This window comes from Dysidea avara, chromosome 1 (assembly GCF_963678975.1).
Source record: "Dysidea avara chromosome 1, odDysAvar1.4, whole genome shotgun sequence".
Lineage (NCBI taxonomy): Eukaryota > Metazoa > Porifera > Demospongiae > Dictyoceratida > Dysideidae > Dysidea > Dysidea avara.
Window position 1 is genome coordinate 22,894,502 of NC_089272.1, and position 19,789 is coordinate 22,914,290.

Here is a 19,789-nt window from a genome sequence, read left to right on the forward strand (position 1 = left end):
ACAATTTTGCAAAGTACATATGAAATTTTGGCCAAATTTTAGCAATATCAGTATAGGAAAATCTATTGGCTAAATAATCTTATAATAATTACCCATACTGATATTGCTAAAATTTGACCAATAAGCTGATTTCCAATTATTTATCAGTGCATCACTGCATAAAGTGTATGTACCTACAGTACATGTACATGCTGTGTATAAATACATACATACATACATACGTATATGACTTAACTTGGCATGATTTGCATGGCTGCTCTTCATTAAAGGTACCTATTCACCTAGCTAAGAGGTGACAAGTAACTCACTTTTAAACAAGAAGAGAGAATCCTTGGGAGGGTGGATAGCTAGTTAGTCCATGGACAGATGGCATGGAGTTGCAATTGAATCTAGGTGCAAGTGTATTCTCCTGTCATGTTACCACTTACAAGAGTGTTTTGCGTGGCCTTCACCAAATGGTCAGGGAGAGTGATCAGTGTTACCATGTTTTGCTACATGGAGGCTATAGCAGTGTGGACACACATAAACATATACATATGCACATGTATCAAATGTTTACATAGCTACTGTAATACATAGCTACTGTAGTAATATATAATGTACATAACAGACAACATAGTGCAATGTTACAGTGAACTGTATAATCCTCATCAGTATAAACACATAGCATGAATTTTAACAATGATCGGCTATTTAATGCCAAGTTTTGATCACTTGTCAGTGTTGTGGCACAAATACAGTGTGAGTAATAGTCAATGGAAGAGCAGGATTGCTTCAGTGGGGATTCTTGTCCTGGATCAGGAATTGGGCATGGAACTGTGCCAGCCAATAATTCAAGTCCTTCACCTCCAGGATATCTGATCTCCATTTCATTGGGATTCAAGTTGATCATGACACTGTTGATCTGGCTAATGGCTGGTTGGGTGTTTACTACCATTAAGACTACAAGAAGGTTACACAAGCCTCATAACATCTTTGTGGTTAACTTGATGATATCTACTATGGTACTATCACTACCCTCAACCATCCTGTCGAGCATCATGATGATTGGGCATATCACGGCTGTGGGAGATTTCATCAGTTGCAATGTGTATTTCTTTTTGCTGTTCCCATCTCTTGAGATTTACTTCTCATACTTCATGACATCACTGGATAAGTTGATAGTAATTATGTATCCTTTCAAGCATAGGGAAATAATGACACCTCGTGTTGTTAAATATGCTATCACTGCTTCTTGGTTTCTGTCTGTTGCTTTGTTCATCAATAAGCTTTTCATTGATTCAAGTGGATATCGAAAAGTGGCAGTATTTGGGTCTTGCATACCACTTGGAAGCACCAACACTGAGATTATGCTTACTCACACGATCCCAATATTTGTGGCTTCAATACTAACAATTGCTGTTGATGCATATTTGTCCTACATAGGCTATCAAGTTTCCAAGCAAATTCAAAGGGAAGCCAGGTTGTCAGGAACTAGCTGTGAAGTAGCAGCTCTCCAGCGGAGGCATGCAGCTATAAAGAGAAATCTCAAGCCAATGATGACCTTGCTGGTTGTAGTATTAGGTAGCACAATCTTTGGTGTGCTTGTTCCATTGCTGTATGTTCCTGTGCATGTTCTAGAATATCCTACTAGCTATCTATACATCTTGGAGTCTACAGTGGTTCCAAACATGGGATATATTGTCCTTCTCATGGCACCAATAGTATATGGGCTTTACTACAAGCAAGTTCGAGAACCAATGATTATGATGCTGAAGACAATCATTCCAAACTGTAAATTTAGATCAGCAGTTGTTGCTCCACTCCCTCAAAGGAGTTCTTGAGAGCTGACAATGACACTTGCATGCTATTATAGCTATACACTAGCTGTGTAACCATACATGCTGCAATATATATATTATATATAACTATGATATAGCTAAATGTGACAACAAAAGATGCAATGTACTGAATGCATTAGCCTTAACTGATAGTATAGTTTTGAAGTAAAAATTATATGACATCTATATGTGCACAAATCAATCTTCAGTCACAGTAATTACAGCACATGCAATGTAATTTGTCACATGAAACTCCATAAATGCAGGCCTAGTTGTAGGCAAGGGATTTCTGGGGGATCTGAAGAACCCGCCCCTCTTACTGAAAAAAATCCACAATTTCACTCGAGTCATAAAAAAAGCTCCACAATTTCAGCATAAAAGTCCAACATTTTAGTCAGTAGCAACAGCAAAATATTTAGGCTATATGGTATCTATGCAAATACGTATCAATTTTTAAAATTTTTTTTATTCCCTCCGGCCCTAATGGCACTCCCTTCCTCCCACACATCTCTATAAAATTCTAAGAAAATATTTGAAAAAATTAATTATAACCTACAGAAAAGAACCTACACAGAACTTACAGCATGCCCAGGGTTCAATGGGCAGGCAGGTGCCCCTCAGCAACAGCAAGATCAACTGCTGGAGGCACGCACGGACACTTGTATCTTGAGCAAATACGTATCAATGGGCTACTAGCGCCAGCGCTAATTTTATTTTTGTTTGATCATGTGACGTGTTGTCACGTGCAGCTGGTTTCGAGATCCTGAGTCACCTCGCCTAAGTTCGTCCGCCCGAGCACTGACCTATCTGTTGACACCGAAAAAGTTTGGAACGCTAGAGACAGAAACGATCGTGACAGGTACTCGTGAGTAGTTAAAAATGGTCGTGATATCAAAAGGCATTGAAGTTTGTTCTAAAACACCGGATGTGCCGTCAGGTTTATGAATCTTAACAGTGTTTTTAAACGTGGTTACTATAGAAATGAGTATTTTAGTAGACAATGCATAAAAATTTAAGTGCCGTTGTAAATTGTAATAATTCAACTGAATGTGAAAGACTCAAGATCTGTCTACTGTGTAGTATGGTCATATAAATGGTTAGTTTGTTGGCTGTGACTTTGTGAAACCATAGATAAGGCCACTCCAAATAAATTCTCTGTTTCCAGTCCTGGACTCGGGCATATTTGCATGAGGGCGGGCGGTCCATTTCCATTATTTTATTATAGGAAGTGGTTACTGAACCGAAAGGTTTTTTATTTTTGCGTCTAGTTTCCCCGAGCATTCGACTTTAGGGGATGCGAAAAGTAACATTAGCGTTAGGGTTAGGCTCGGGTTCAGCTTTGGTTTCTTCTTCACCATTAGGTTACATTCTTCTTACTGTATTATAGTGTATATAGTGAGACTACTACGTGAGTAGCATTTATAAGGTAGAAAAGTAGGGGTAGTGGGTACCTAGCAGCGGTAGCACTGTGGTAAGCCCACTGCTTATAGTTCCAGTAGTCCAGGGTTCGAGCCCAGGTTGAGTTTTGTGGTATTTTTTTCGTTTAGTGACCCTTTTTTGTCTAAGTTTTACTGTCGGTTCAATAGCGAGCCCAGCTTATCGGTTCAGTAACCACTGCCTTTATTATAATGGCAAACGTGAAGTCTGTTCCTACGTGATAGCACTGCTGACACGTGAGCTGACACTGTTTCAAGATAGCCTTTACTGAGTCTGTTAGTATGGAAGAATAACCGGAAAATAATGGAAGAATACGGAATAGTGTAGAGCTGACAGCAACCAGATGCGGGCGGTGGACGGGAAACAGAGAATTCATTTGGAGTGGCCCAATAGATGCCCCATACCGTATAGCCTAAATATTTCAAAGGGGAAAATTTTGAGGTTGAGATGTGATTGCATATTTGCAAACAATCCTAAAATTATAATGGATAAAAATTTCACTGTTAGCCCCCGAAACCTCAAATTAAACTTTCCCCTCTGCTACTGTATATGGTACTGGAAACTGTATATGGTACTGGAAACTGTATATGGTACTGGTAACTTCTAGTAGTCCATCAGTATTTCATGCCCTGGCCTGTTGTATTGTAGATTTTATAAACACATGTTTTGTTTACTGGTAAGTAGTAGCCAACTGTTACGAAACATAAGGGTTGGCCTATTCTTATGTACTATCGTGTGTTAACAAAGGCAGTTTGACCAAGTGTAAGTGATTTATATGACAAAAATTACACACTTGGCTAAACAGGAGTGAGTATACCATGAACCATGTTTACAAGTACACATAGTGTTAATGATTAATATACCACTTTTGCGTGGGCGTTCAAAGGTGCCACTCGGTGTTTAACTTGCTTATTTCCCGGGAAATATCATGGGAAAGCGGTTTGCCAATGACTTTGATACCCAGCCTGTTCAAAGAATCGATGCGCTTTGACTCATTATATTGAGCGACATAGAGCTTTGTATTGTGGGACTCATTTTTGTAGTGGTTGCTAAGCTTAGTATATTTGCTAAGATAGACTAGTTAGTTGTTACTAAAGGATAATGAAGGCACAAAATAATTGTTTGGACAATCGTGGATGTGTATTTCTGCCCACCGCGTATCAGCCTTTGAGCAGACCACGGAACAGCAAAGCCACTACTACGTTGAAATAGGTTAGTAACTTACAGTCCTAAGTACTTAACTTAATATAATAACTTACTTACTGTCCCAATAGCGAAGTTAGTTGGCTTAACTTAGTACAAAAATGATAACAATATAAACTCCATCCCACAATCGCAAGTTTTCTAACATTGCGTGTTGAAGCATAGTAACGTATTAATGACGTTTTAACGTATGAATAACGTTCTGATGGCTATTAGCCCACGCTATTAAAACCACGATCGATCTTCAGATGCTACTGTATGAAACAAACAGGATGAGTTCTCAGTAGTTCTTTCACCTATTAGGTGAGTGCGCCCCAAGTGATATAAATCACTTATACCACAGCTGCTTGGTATTTGCTGATATTATACACCTGCAGCCCTTGGGCTGTGCCCTCAGGCTTTGGGTGTATATATCAGCAAATCCCTCGCAGCCGTGGTATAACTATTAAATAAACATCAGCCTTAAATTAAACTTGTTGACTCTTGCCATTTTCATAAACATGTGTATATACTTTATATATGGAAGACACCTATACCAGTAGAAGGCTAATCACCCTCCCAAGAAACAATCTATTAAACTACAGTAGTAGGTAAAGCATTTGAGCTGTATTCAAGCAAACATTTTTTGAACAGAAAAGAGTATTACAAAATTTCCATAGTTACATAGTTTTGTATGGGCACTATATGGATGTTTCCAATCCAGGCAGTGGTGTCTATTATCTATGGTGAAATTATCTGTAGTATACGTTTGAGATGATTGATCAGGAATAGAAGAAACTTCAAATATATGCAAATAGTAGTATAGCCAGACAAGTACTGTTAGATATCCAGTGCTGTGGTGAATGGTTCAAGGCCAATCTTTGATCAACATGACCTCGCCTTAGTTGTATCATAATCAAGGTGCATAGTGTAGTGACGCACAAGATTTAAAATTTTGTATAAATGTCTTCACATGAGGGCAAAGCTACCGAGTGCTGGATATAGGTCAAGCCTAGCTGAGTGGGCAGTCCATGATAGGGAGTGCTTTGCTTCTTCCTGTTTGTATAGAACTGATTCCATTGTCATCATGAGTGCCTTATATTTTAAAGCATACAGTTAAAACTATTTAAAGTATTTTCTTCATCTGTAGTGATCATGAGGCAAAATGGACAAAGTTTGCATGTGGGTAGTTCTTGTGTTGTTGTGCACATGGGCGAAGTAAACTATCTGGCTGAGCTTGCCTAGGTCTACTATTCTGCATGCTGTACTTTGGTGAATTTGCTTGTCTTGTAAAATTACATTGTCATTGTCATAGAAACTCAAGATTTGCATTGAAATGTGATCACCCTCAAACCGGCTATCAAGCCATCGTAAATGGTTAGAGCTTACAGTCAGGGGCGGTTCTAGAAAATTTGTTGACTGGTTTCCAACTAAAAGGCAGGGAAAAAAGCCCATCAGGAGTGGGGTACATTCTGAGACAGCTAAATATGAATAAAATCACCCTAGATTTGATGCATCATTGAAGAGTTGCAAAAGTCACAATAGCTTAATCGATAATTATTTTTTGAGACGCTTAACACGAACAAGGCTCAGGAGAAGCAGTTTTATGCTGCAGAGAAGCAGTTTACGTAGTTAGATCACTAGAAGTTACCATCTTTTTAGTAATACACCTCGTTTTTGACTTATATTTTGCTTAAATAGTACTATTTATGATTTTTTTTTGATTAAAAAGGCTGAGTGGTTTCTGGAAACCAGTGAAACCCCCTTAGAACCTTGCCTGCTTACAGTAGTGTGGTAAACTGTAGAACCTTTCCTGCTTACAGTAGTGTGGTAAACTGTTACTATATGTTTAAGCACCATGCTTGAATTTAAATGGCTAACTGGCAAATAAAGTTTCTTGAATTTTCTTTAGTTCACCAAAGAATTCAACAACTGTACTCTCCTGAAACTTTAGTCACAATGTGTGTTAGTATGACTACAGGTGTAGGTAACAATGGTGGATCTAGAAATCTTCAGAAGGGGTTTCAGGTTCAAGAAGTTTTCAATAACTGTGATCCCTGAGGTGATCCCTGAGGTGATCCCCAAGGTGGTTCCGGACTGAAAAGTCCAGCTGGGGTGAATGTTAATTAGCTCAGTATATGATAGCTCAGTGGTCTATAGCTAGGAACGAATAAGTAAAAATTCCACAACATTGTTTCACAACCAATCCAGAAGCAAAACAGCACTTGTACTCATTAGAATGATAATTATTTTTAGAGGCGCTTACATGCTTAAATGCCGTATGGTGTTTTCAGTGATTTCAAAGGCAATAGTATGAAGTTTGGCCATTAGAAAAAGTCCCACTATAATACACTATGTATAACTCCTGGTGATTTATCGCCCACACGAATCATAAATAAATTTGGGGTGCACGCACTATTTTCAGAGGGGGTTTCAGCTGAAACCATTGCAACCCCCTGTATCTGCCACTGGGTAACCTCAGTACTATTGATGTTTAATGAAATTTAAAATTTTTGTTAGCACATGCCTGGTTTCCTGTATGTAAGTCTGTCCACACCTGCACTTGTGCAAGTTCCAGACTGATTATTCTATAAGCCCAATATTAAGCACACAGGCAGGTAAGCATTGTGCTGAGGTGCTGTGTCAAATAATGGGTAAAACTGGTTTATCAATAATACGTGAGCAACCTTTCATTTTGGCTGTACAGGTATTGTAATGACTAAAATCAGGCCTTGTAGACTATAATAGCATATCTCTTTGAATCGAAAGGGGGCATGTATCTCTCTTGTATATGTACAAAGGTAAATGTGGTCTCAAACAAATTCTCAGTATACAATAGACACACTTACAACAAATATTTGTTCATTTACAGCATTTCTTTCTTCATTATAGCCATGACAGAGAAAGGTGAAAATGCACCACTGTTGTCACCTCCTAACACTGATGTAACTCATGGTATGTACAGTGCATATAAGTGTAAATGTACCATGTATGTACTATAGAGACTAACAAACCACTTCCTACATTTCTTGGTATTCGTGGAGTTATCGTGTACACTAATGAATTCATAAATGGCTCAGACCACGAAGTGGTTGCATGCTATTTAGAATTGTATGAAGAAGGTGAAGTCGAACATATCAACTGTGTTTGACCAGTTTTCTTAAAATAACAGCTATGTTTATAGCTCAAAATAAATAAATAAAATGTATATACTCCCACAATCGAACCCACCAATCGACCTTTCATTAGCTTGAGAAAGCCTACAAGGGCGGGTAGGTGGGACCGTTGATATGTTCGACTTCACCTTCTTCATATAATTCTAAATAGCATGCAACCACTTCGTGGTCTGAGCCATTTATGAATTATATTTCAGAAGGCTCAGTCTCTCATATCAATGGTGTTGTTTGTAGCTGAATTGGACAGAACTGCTCTACCATATGACAAATTGTCAGATGGCTTATAGTAGAATTTTTGGAATACCGACTCTGAACTCCAGTTAGCTGCCTTTAAAATATCATTGGTGGTGATACCAACATTAGCAGCTGCAGAGGAAGATGCCCCCCTAGTGGAGTGTGCAGAGAATATTGCAGTGTCTATCCCAGCTGCACCCAGAACTGACTTAAGCCAACGAGCCACAGAACTGGATGTCACGGCTTTGTGTGGCTTGATGAAGGAGATTAACAACTTAGTCTCATCACCACGAATAGGTCCGGTTTTATCTTCATAGGCTTTAAGAGCCATCACTGGACACAGTGTAGGGTTTCCAGGAAAAGAGGGAAAAGAGAAATTGGCTATTTGGAATCCTTGTCTAGATTGTTTGGCTAACACATTAGGATAGAAGCACATACCGTCTGGTTTGTGCACCCTTCTTGACAAGTCCAAAATCTGCTGACCGTGAAGGGCGTGTCAGAGCAAGCAGCATGGTCAATTTCCATGATAATGCCTTTAAGGAGAGGGACTGATTTTCTCCCAAGTCTTCCAGATAATTTAACACAGTTTGAACCTTCCACGTGCTAGTGTATCTGGGCAGTGGAGGCCTATCGTGGAATATACCCTTCAGTAGTCTGGATATCAGTGGGTGTAGTCCCACATTGTGACCATCAACTTGCTCATGCACTGATGAGATTGCGGACCTATAAGAATTAATTGAGCTATACTGGTATCCTTCAGTACATAGCTGTGCCAAGAAATTGGCTACATTAATTATAGGTCCAGAAAATGGATTAAAACTCCATTCAGCACACCAGCTGTGACATTTGCCAAAGGGTGTGTCGTATGACTTGTTTGTTTTGGTCCTCCATGATATGAGGATGAGTGCTGTAGCTTCTTCTGAAAGGTTTTGACCTTGGAACTTATCCCTGAGATGTGCCATACGGCTAACTGAGGAAGAAGAGGCATTGGATCTATGCTGATCGGCTTCCTCAGGTTCGGTATGATTAACTGAGGATGGTCTATCAACATGTTCAAAAGTGTTGGAAACCATGGTTGAGCCTTCCAGACAGGAGCCACTAGCACCACTCAAACCTGTTGTGATTGTACTTGTGCAAGAACCCGGCCTACTAGATTCCATGGAGGATTCGCATAACATTTCATGGCTGTCCAATCTTGGAGAAAGGCATCTGCTGCCAGTGCATAGGGATCTGGCTGCCAGCTGAAGTAGAGTGGGCACTGGGTGGACAGTCTGGACGCAAACAGGTCTATGTCTAGGGGTCCATAGAGGTTGTTGATTTCCTGGAATATCACAGGGTTCAACTTCCAGTCTGTCCTGTCCAGCATTTCCCTGGACCCTGTGTCGGCTATTGTGTTCAGAACACCTGGTAAATGCACTGCTGCAATGTGGATATTCCTCTCCAGGCACCACATCCAAAGATCTCTTGCAAGCATCACCAATTCTCTGGAGGCTGTTCCTCCCAGGTTGTTGATATAGGCTACCGCTGTGGTGTTGTCGATCCTCAATAAGATGGATATTGCGGTCTTGGACTTTGCAAAGGTTTTGGTTGCTAGAGTTGCTGCAAGTAGTTTGAGACAATTGATATGCATCAAGCGTTCCTGTTGGGACCAAGGTGTTCTCTGTTTGGAGCAACAGGCACCCCATCCCTTCAGGGATGCATTGGAATCGATCACCAGATCTATGTCCCTCTGAATGAGTGTTTTGCCATTCCACCTGCACATGTTGTTGTCCCACCATTCCAGCTCCTCCAGGCACTCTTGTGTTAGGGGACTTGTACTTCGTAACATTGGGAGCTCTGCCCCAATGTATTCGTTAGTGCCATTTGTACAGGTAGGTGGTGATAAAACAGGGGCTCTGGAGGAAGGACACAGTTTGTGGCATTCATTTTGCCCAGTAGTTGTGCGAGAATGTGGGCTGAGACTGTTTCCTGCCTCGCTAGCTTGCGAGATTCTGCTCGAATTTGTTTGATTTTTATTGGAGGAAGCCTGATTTCTATAGCTATTGAGTCTACGGACAGACCAAGAAATTCTATTACCTGAGCTGGGTTTAGTACTGATTTCTTGGTGTTCACAATGAATCCCAGACATTCTAGAAGGTACCGCATTCCGATCACATGATCTAGGATCAACTCCCTGGACTCCTCCAGAATTAATATGTCGTCGATATAGGCTATTAGATGCACATCCCTCTCTCTGAGGATGGCCAATGCTGGTTTCAAAGTTTTTGTAAACACCCAAGGGGTTGAGGACAGGCCGAAAGGGAGGCAATTGAATTGGTATGTATTCTCCTTGAAAATGAACCTGAGAAACTTTTTGTGGTTTAGGTGAATGGGGATCGAGAAAAAGGCGTCCTTTAGATCTATTTTGGCTAACCAGTCCCCTTTCCTCAGGAGGTCTTTCAATGTATGAATGCCCTCCATTTTGAAATGTTGCTTGTTCACAAAGTTGTTCAAAGCTTTGAGGTTGATTACTGGGCGTTGCCCTCTGTCTTTCTTGGGAACAAGAAAGAGGTTTGAGTAAAAGCCTGGTTGCTTTACAGGTACTATCTCCCCTATTGCCCCTTTCTGCAATAATTCAGTTATTTCATCTGAATTCAGATGAGTCTGCTCCGCAGAATACTGGGGACAATGTGGTGTTACAGGTTGATGTGGACTTGAGGAGAAGTCTATCAGGTAACCTTGGATTGTGTTTAGGACCCAACGGTCCTGGGTTACCTTCAACCAATTTTGTTGGTAATGAACTTAGTCTCCCGGCTGGGGGATAGCTTACTTGTTTGGGGGGGTTTATACCCAGACATGCTAGGTGATTCTGCAGTGTACTTTTGAAATCTATTATCAAAAAGTTTTGAACAACAGTATGTGTCAATATGTTCATTTGTTCCACTGGGGTCTCTGCCCTTGTGTGGGACGTCTGAATCCTTGGTCGCCTTCCCTCCTTGCCCTTTGGCTGTACTGGTACCCCCCCTGCTGTTGGGGACGAAAAAAAAACGTGGTTTGCTGCTGCTGTCCTTGTTTCCAGGGAGGTGGGATCTCATAGCTCTAACTTGATCCACTAGCTCTTTGGACTTCTGGGCAAATTCCCTTCCAAATAGGAAAGGAGCAGCACCAATAAAGTTTTCATCATCCTCTGTTAGGGGGAGGAGAGCTTTGTTCATTTGTGAGATAATCTTAGTTCTCCTCAAATGGTTGAATTTGGCATTTGCATTGCCCACAAGTTGAATGGCTGCCTTTGCAGCATTAACAGCTTGTTTGTGGGTGACATTGTCACATTTGGCGTCGGCCTCAACAATGGCAGTGAGGGGTGCCATGGAGTCTAGAATGGCTGTTTGGATCACTCCCAGCTCTTTATCAGTTGCCTTTCCATTCTGAGAAACCTCTGGTTTTATATATGCATCAAGCACTGCTGTCTTTGTGGCTGGTACTTTGGGGAGAGCATAGGCATTTCTTGTACTCAGACGGTCGGAACTCTCTAGTCTCTTAGAGCATGCTTGCTTCAGGAAGGCTGCTGTCTCGTCGGTGACTTCTACCAGTCTGGTAGGTGGAGCAGTCTTGGCACCACGAGTTTCCGTGTCTAAAAAGACTACAGGTTCATCATAGTCCGGGTCATCCGACCGGTCTGCCCTATCTCTGCTCTTGCTTACTGGGCTAGGTGTTCTACTCCGAGAACGAGATCTAGAGTGTCTTGTTCTACTCCGGGAACGTGAGTGACCTCTGCTCTGTGATCGCAAATAACTCCTACCTCTGGATCGCGACTCACCATCGTGCCTATGGCGTACTCTACTCTGAGAGCGTGGCGATACTCTACTCCGAGAGTGTGAAAAAGCAGTTTCTGTACTCCGAGAGGGTGTTGGTCCTCTACTCTGAGAGGGGGATCTACTGTGGGAAAGGGAGACATGGGGAGAGTACGCTCTACTCCGAGAGTGAGATCTTCGCCCTCTCCGAGGGCTGTTAGATCTAGTTCTGCTCCGAGAATGGTAGCGCCTCTCATGGCTCCTGGAGCGGTGAGATCTCCTCTTCTTCTTCTTCGATTTCCACTGTTTAAGTGAAGAAACATCGTCTTGTAGTGATTGTAACTGATCAGTCAGTTTCTAAAGTACTTCGTTGGCGTCAGTCATCACTAAAGTAGACCACGTCGTTCCTGAGCTGTCACACGTGTTCAAGCTAAGAAAAAGGTCGATTGGTGGGTTCGATTGTGGGAGTACAGTATATACATTTAGTTTAATTTTGAGCTGTAAACGTAGCTGTTATTTTAAGAAAACTGGTCAAACACCGTTGATATGAGAGACTGAGCCTTCTGAAATATAATGTAATGTATGCTGTATTCTACAAGTTGTTTTGAATCATATCAATTATATGAACTCTAAATTTTTATTTACATACTAGTAACTCAAGTGAGCACTAATGTAGTGTGGTGCTTGAGATTCTATGCTTCCTCCCTTTGTGATTATTGTAATACAGGTTGTGTAAATTACTCTATCATATGATAAATTTCATAATACATGTACTGTAGGTGTACACATAGTACACAGTGAGTTAACCTGTTTTGTCTAACTTTATTGCTTGTTTTCATGTCTTCTTAGAAGAGCCTCCTCCAGATTACACCAGTGCTCCACCTCCCAGTAATCCAGGTTACAGTGTTACTCAAACTGGTGGTGGTACAGGGTATAATACTGGAGTACCTCCAAACTACACCGGAGCACCCATACAAGGGTATCAACAGTATCAACAGTACCCATCAACTTATCATCCGCAGTATGCTGGTGTCAAGGAGACGCATGTGATTATGACTCAGGTGTGTGTATGTGTGTGTGTGTGTTAGTGTGTTAGTTATGCATGTGATGGGTAGAGGATTTGCTGTGTCAATTGTCACATTTACAGTAGCAACTGTGTATATACAGAATGTACACTGTTTATGTGCAGTATGTACTCATTTCCTGTGCATGTGAATGTGGTACTGTAGTTAGTAGTTAGTGTATAAGATCATAATTGTGTAATGTATTGCATAACATTTACCCTCAGTAGGCATTGTACATACTGTATGTAAAATTCCAATCTCATTTCAGTCATTTGTATCAATTTTGTTCTTAGTTAGTATATGTAGTACATATGTAGTACATATGTAGTACAGATATTCCTATTGAGTTCATACTTTGTGTTTGATATAGCCAACAGCTGTATCTACTATTGAAATGGAGAGACTATACAGTCCTTCAGATTACACCGCCAAATTTATATTACTGTTCATCTGTTCGACTGTGGCATTTTTTATTTGTTGGCCAATATCCTTGGTAGCTTGCTGCTTAACTTGTGCGGTGAGTCCTTTATGTTTGTTTGTGAGTGTATACATGTGTGTATTTGTGATGTCTGTAGGCACACATGAATGTTTTTTGTGTGCAGGATAGTTTAAGAATTTTTCTGACAACAGGGTTACCCATTCCCAAACTTTACCGGGGTTTTCAAGTCCGTTGTCCTATTATAATTGCGCATGCGCTAAAAAACCTACTAACCGAAGGGCCATTCACTGGTGATAAAGGAGTCACAACAACACAGTGAGTAATAGTTTTACCACATTTACAATCATCCATCATAATAGGGCACACACAGTTACCTGATCTCACTTGAATCTGCCATTTCTTTCGCACTGCTAAGCGCATGCGCCAAAATACATAGGACAACGGACTTGAAAACCCCGGTAAACTTCACTGGTCATGTATGTGTGTACAAGCACAAGGAAAAATTAGAAGTTGATTAGGAATTACAGGAAACAAAGTAATGAAACAAGGAAGTTTGCCTAATACAAGTGAACATTTAATCCCTAGAGTGAATCTAGGGATTAAATGTCCACTTAGTGACCTTTCTTGTTTGTTTTCATTACTGTTTTTCCTGTGATCCATAATCTTGTATGAATAATGATGCATGACCAACCACGTCTCACCATATGTAAGTTGTCACATGTGACAGCTAGCTACTTCCCACCACTAATGGTGTTGCATGCACTAACAAGATCACCATACAATCCTGCCTATACTATACCATACGGTGTGATACTTGTGATCTCAAAAAAGGTATATCATCATTGTCACACTTCCTATTATTCCAGCATGTCCTAGGTCCCTTACAAATTTTCTCAGTACAACGCCTTATGTGTTAAACGTCTGGCACAATGCTTGCATAATAGCATGTCATAGGGTAATGACATACTGTATGATGAAACTTAGGGTTATTTACATGTTGAGCAGAAAAAAAATCTTGCGATACTTTCCTACCTTGCTCTCTGAGACGATGATGAGTTTCTTAACGTAGAACAAACAATGTGTCAAAGCTATATGCAGTGATGACGCATTCTTGTTGTGGTGCTTACCACAATTTGTCTGATGTAGCCAGACCGCTTTTTTTTCTTTTGTGTGGGCGTTGGGAAAAAAAGGGTCTGGTACAGAATTCTGTGTAGGATTCCACTGCAGTCAGGGTGAATGTTGATTGCTGCTGATTGGCAAAGCCCTAAACTTCTTAGACCTGTTAAAAAGTGCAGCTGGCTTTGCCAATCAGCAACAATCAACATTCACCCTGACTGCAGTGGAGCAGTTGTACAGAATTATCATACAGTACAATAGTACTGTATAGTAGGGACATCGAAGATGTGGGGGTGATCCATGATATAATATAACCCAAAAATCTGCCTCACAACAACATGACAGTATTGGTTGGGTAGCGTCTTCAGATTGACCCGAAACGTTTCCATCAAGTTGCTACAGAATTTATAAAAATTAAAAAAATTATTCAACAAAATTTTCTACTGCCTGCCTGCCTGCCTGCCTTCCTGCCTGCCTGCCTGCCTGCCTGCCTGCCTGCCTGCCTGCCTGCCTGCCTGCCTGCCTGCCTGCCTGCCTGCCTGCCTGCCTGCCTGCCTGCCTGCCTGCCTGCCTGCCTGCCTGCCTGCCTGCCTGCCTGCCTGCCTGCCTGCCTGCCTGCCTGCCTGCCTGCCTGCCTGCCTGCCTGCCTGCCTGCCTGCCTGCCTGCCTGCCTGCCTGCCTGCCTGCCTGCCTGCCTGCCTGCCTGCCTGCCTGCCTGCCTGCCTGCCTGCCTGCCTGCCTGCCTGCCTGCCTGCCTGCCTGCCTGCCTGCCTGCCTGCCTGCCTGCCTGCCTGCCTGCCTGCCTGCCTGCCTGCCTGCCTGCCTGCCTGCCTGACACCTTCAGTCAAGCATAGCGGAAAACTGTCTATAGCTACAGCCCTAATTCTTTCGCAGAAATGTTTCTAGCTTGCTTAAGAAAACCTTTGGTATATTGATAAGCATACAATGCTTGCGCTATTGTCTTACCTTTTATCCTTATGGTCATCAGTCAAGGTTCTACCGCTGAATGTTAATGGACTACAATACGGCTTCCATCTACCAGTGTATATTGCATCAAACTATTCGAATACACGTGGTCGCTGGTTGCACCTAACTACAACACACGCGTACGTGCCTTGCTGTTGATATCGATCAGTGAGAGCAACTCACGGCGAACTATATAGCAATGTGTAAGTCAATAAATATAGTTTATTTAGTAACAATGTTAAACCAAGTCGGGTCATCCAGGTCCCGCTTTACAGATTATTCGGGTCTGACCCCACGTGCTAAATTAAATGTGGATGTGTTACTACATGTCATAGTTTAGCCCTGCTTCTTTTGTGAGCCATGCCCACTTACGTATATTACTGTCTGTAGACATATGGTAGCCACATCCATTCATCCGTCTGTAGGTATGCACAAATCCACATCCATTATTGTCTACAGGCTTATGTAGAGCCGCACCCACTGATCAGTTGTTATTGTATGAGTCATAATCTAGTATAATAGTGCTGTGATTAACTCTTGTAATATTGTGACTGGTTTTGTGCAAAGCAGGTTATTTAGTGGTCATAAGCTTGCAAAAATACTTCACAGACAAGTATAAGAAAAAATTAGGAATTTTAAATTAGAGTAGGGACAGTGTATAGTGCTGCAATAATAAGTACTAAAACAAGCTGGATCGGAGTACAGTAGTACGTAATGTCCAAATACTATAAAACAATAAGAAGTGTATATCCCTACTGTGCATTGGGATATTCACTTCTTATTGTTTTATAGTATTTGGACATTACGTACTACTCCGATCCAGCTTGTTTCAGTACTTTTTATTGCAGCACTATACACTGTCCCTACTCTAATTTAAAATTCCTAATTTTTTCTTATACTTGTTGATGTACGTATATGTACCAGACCCTTTTTTCCCCAATGCCCGCACAAAAGAAAAAAAGCAGTCTGGCTATGTGAGACTATACTACAATAGGGTCTGTCATAATTGTCCCATATGGCCATTTATGGTGCAATGATAATTTACATGTAACTACATGTAATCTTCCAGTGGTCACTGAAGATGACTCAGTGTGGCTCTGTCCAACAAGCTAGCACTGAAGTCTACTATTGGAGTAATAGTGGATCCTCGCTTATCCGAACCTCGGTTATCCGAACACCTCGATTATCCGAATGCCAAATGCAACTGTTCTATTGGAGTATTTTGTCATTAGTGTGCACTCTATTAGAGTAAATGACTGTTCTATTAGAGTAGTTGAACGAAGCTCTGTGTATAAATCAATGGACTTCAGTTATCCGGACAATTTCACTTATCTGAACACTTTTGGCTAACTATAAGAACAAAGCTGTTTGGATAACTGAGGATCCAATGTAGTAAGCAAATCGTCTATAATAATACTTGTTCTAAACCTGACATCATGTCTTGTGTTACATCCTGGAATCAATATTACTCACATAGAGGAGCCCCTCATGTTGCCTAAAAGTTTCTGACACAGCACTACCAACATTTTATAAGTTTAGATAATGTCACATGAGCAATCGCACCTACAAGTGCTCCAAAGCTGGTGATTGTTGTATTAGAGTAGTTAATGAAATGTATGAATATGTCAATCTTTTATTAAAAACTGAAAAAGTTCACTGGTTTCTGAAAACCAGTGAAACACCCCTGAGACCGCATGTATGTGTGCTAGCATGTGTGTGTGTGTGAGTGTCACTCAATACAATGCTGAGTGAATTGGAAGCCATGTAAGATTGAGACTTCTGCTGTAATGAGATTTGAGATATATTCAATTGCCTGGTAGAATGTCAACAAGATTGCGTAGTCAATGAGCACAGATTAAATTTGCTCAGTAGATAAATGAAGGTCTCACTTTGTAATTGCTATAGTAGTAAAGCAAAGTGAAGGATGATAATAGGCATTATCAAGAGATTTTACTATATGTAGAAATCTAACATTTTTGTGGCTTGTAATGAATTCATTACTTAGGTAGCCACAGTTACATGTAATTTCCTGTACAAATGATTTTGAAAGGTTTCTAAAAGACTTGGCTTTGCATCTTGATGCAACTCGAAGTGCTTCTAACAAGTTGCCACAAAATTTTGAAATACAATTATGTCAAATGGACTTTTCTACTGACTGACTGACTGACTGACTGACTTGCTTAATGCCTTCAATCCTGACTTTCAGATCAGTGTAACTCACTAACAGCTAAGGCTACAAACAGCTAAGGCTACAGACTTGATTTTTTGTTGTTAGATGTCCCTTCAGCCTGACATACTGCAGTGCTTACATGCAATGCACCCATCGCCTTTGTCTTCCTTTGTGTTCCATTTCATTTCACTGACAGTGCAAGGTGTTGATTCATGGTAGTACATCATGGCTTTGTGTGTATCATATAAGATAAAACTGAGATCGACTGTAATTTTTGTTTGCACCATGCCTCGAACTGTCAAAGAAAGCAGAGGCCAGCTTCACATATCATTCTCCGTGTGCATGGGCTCCTGTTGTTACGTGACAAGCTTTCTCCTACTGTGTACTTTGGAACACCAATAGCTTGTGTATCCAGGTAGTTGATACATGCTGGTAGAGTGAAAAACCATAATCATTTCAATAACACTTGTTTGATTCTTCAGGTGTGGATTGTTTATTTGTACATGTATGGTTCTATAAACTTCATATACGTGCATGGTTCTATGATACTGCTCAAATGCAACATTGTCTCGCGAGAGTGCGAGTGATTAAAAAGCTCACTGATTAAAGGGAGTGGCACCCATTTTGCTTGTGAGTATTCATCCCATTTCGCTTGGGATGTACAGTCACAAGCGAAACAGGTGCCATGCCCTTTATTAGCAAGTTTTTTTAATCGCTTGCACTCTTGAGAGATGACGTTGTGTTTGAACGGTACTGTATATTGAATAGCTGGGTTTTGGTTTGTGGTATGATATATCCTAAACCTTAACGAAGAATTGTGTTGTGGCCATGTAGTGGTCTACATGTACTATCACTCATGTATATGTGACCATCTCAGCAAAAACCAGACTTGTTCACACAATTTTTTATTTTGTAAGCATTATCTGTGGTGTCCAAGGAATGGATCACCAAAGTTTGAACCTTTTGTGGTGAGTAGTTTTAGAATTATCGTGCCATACAGAAGGAAGAACAAGATAATTGATTTGTACAGCGATTATACTGAAAATATACTACATTCACTGCCATAACTTCCATTTGCATTAGTCTACAACACTGCAACTTGGCTTAAAATGTTCACCATGGATTAGCACATCAGCCAAGGTATAGTGTTAGCCCTGTAGTCACTTACGCATATGGGTATGAACTATGTTGACGGTTTAGTTGAAGAAATGCATATATGTTTACCGCATCGTAAACAAACGTACGTGACACACATACTGTTGGGGCTATAGAAATGAAATAAAAAATTTCAAACTCTCCATGCAAAGGTGAGTAAGATGGTATATAGTTTTAATTGATTTGAGGCTTCCTTCTCTGAGTAATGGCCCGATAAAAACTTGTATATTTTATTGTAGCATGCATAATTTTACAAATAATTATTTTTGAATTTAATTTTTCTCAATATGCATGCTTGTTCGAACAAGTCGGGTTTTTGCTGAGACAGTCACATATATAACTACAAGTGTAAATAAGCTGTGGGAGATGAAGTTTACAAGTGTTTTCGTTGATGTTTGTTTCTTGTATGCAAAGTTATTGTAGTTGTAGTTTTGTATCTGCCTGTTATCTGTGTCATGTACTATATTGTTACAGGCAATCTTCCAGAGCTCCAGGAATCAAAACCCAAATCCTCTGATTATTGCTACTGTTATTACAATTGTCATATGCCTGATAGTGGGAATTCCCTTCCAAGTTTATTACTGGGTATGGTACAGGAAGGATCACCCTGACCATACTTATTAATTCAGTACTGTGGACTATTGTACACTATTTGTTATCCAATGTTATTATACTGCAGTATTACTGCAGCACAAAATACTGTTATTGTAATGACTGTGTGTAATGACAGCTCTTAGCAACTGTCATGACATATTATTGTTAACTAAGAAACTGTATCTATGCAACTGCTCTTGTATGTATACATTTTGGAACTTCAGTGTTCATAGCAAGCTGGATAAATTTAATGTGAAAGCTTTTTTGTGATTATTCCCATTGAAAGTGAATGATTACAGAGTGCTTCAGTTCACATAGTCTGCTCTTGTAAGTGTTTTTGGTTTTTTTTTGTGTGCTTGCTATGTATGTTAAGCAAGAAAGACTTGACAGCTACAGTATGTATAAAGCCTTTGGCTATCACTAAAAATGGTTTAGGAGGTCATGAACATTACACCAACATGACATGCAAGTGTCAACCCATTTGTGGTTTTCTTTCAAAAATATTTTTTTGAGATGTTTATTTACAGTAGGTAGACTGTATTGTGGTTGTTCAAAGCAGTTGACCCTTCAAATTTGTTGATGGCTCTGCTGAACTTGTTTTTGTACAATCTTGTTGGCACACCAGTGGCTAATAGTGGCGGTAACATCTCAACATGGCGCGTGATA

General features: G+C 40.5%; 2 protein-coding genes across 2 annotated transcripts; both read left to right on the forward strand.

Annotated features, from left to right (window-relative positions):
* The first annotated feature begins 755 nt into the window (after positions 1-755).
* LOC136269029 (galanin receptor 2a-like) lies at positions 756-1,823 on the forward strand. Its single transcript, XM_066064523.1, has one exon. It carries the CDS (start codon positions 756-758, stop codon positions 1,821-1,823), a length of 1,068 nt encoding a protein of 355 aa, XP_065920595.1.
* Positions 1,824-2,544: 721 nt separating this feature from the next.
* On the forward strand, positions 2,545-19,346 carry LOC136259684 (uncharacterized). Its single transcript, XM_066053193.1, has 5 exons — positions 2,545-2,679; positions 7,332-7,394; positions 12,469-12,680; positions 13,054-13,200; positions 19,004-19,346. The coding sequence occupies exons 2-5, from the start codon at positions 7,334-7,336 to the stop codon at positions 19,151-19,153; spliced, it is 570 nt and encodes a 189-aa protein (XP_065909265.1). The 5' UTR covers positions 2,545-2,679; positions 7,332-7,333; the 3' UTR covers positions 19,154-19,346.
* Positions 19,347-19,789: the final 443 nt, after the last annotated feature.

What these genes read in the sequence shown, in the direction of transcription:
- LOC136269029 (XM_066064523.1), top strand. Translation starts at nt 756, where the DNA reads ATGGAAGAGCAGGATTGCTTCAGTGGGGATTCTTGTCCTGGATCAGGA.
- LOC136259684 (XM_066053193.1), top strand. Translation starts at nt 7,334, where the DNA reads ATGACAGAGAAAGGTGAAAATGCACCACTGTTGTCACCTCCTAACACT. An exon ending in TAACACTGATGTAACTCATG is followed by an intron (nt 7,395 to 12,468) that starts GTATGTACAGTG and finishes ATGTCTTCTTAG; the next exon opens with AAGAGCCTCCTCCAGATTAC. An exon ending in CTTGCTGCTTAACTTGTGCG is followed by an intron (nt 13,201 to 19,003) that starts GTGAGTCCTTTA and finishes ATATTGTTACAG; the next exon opens with GCAATCTTCCAGAGCTCCAG.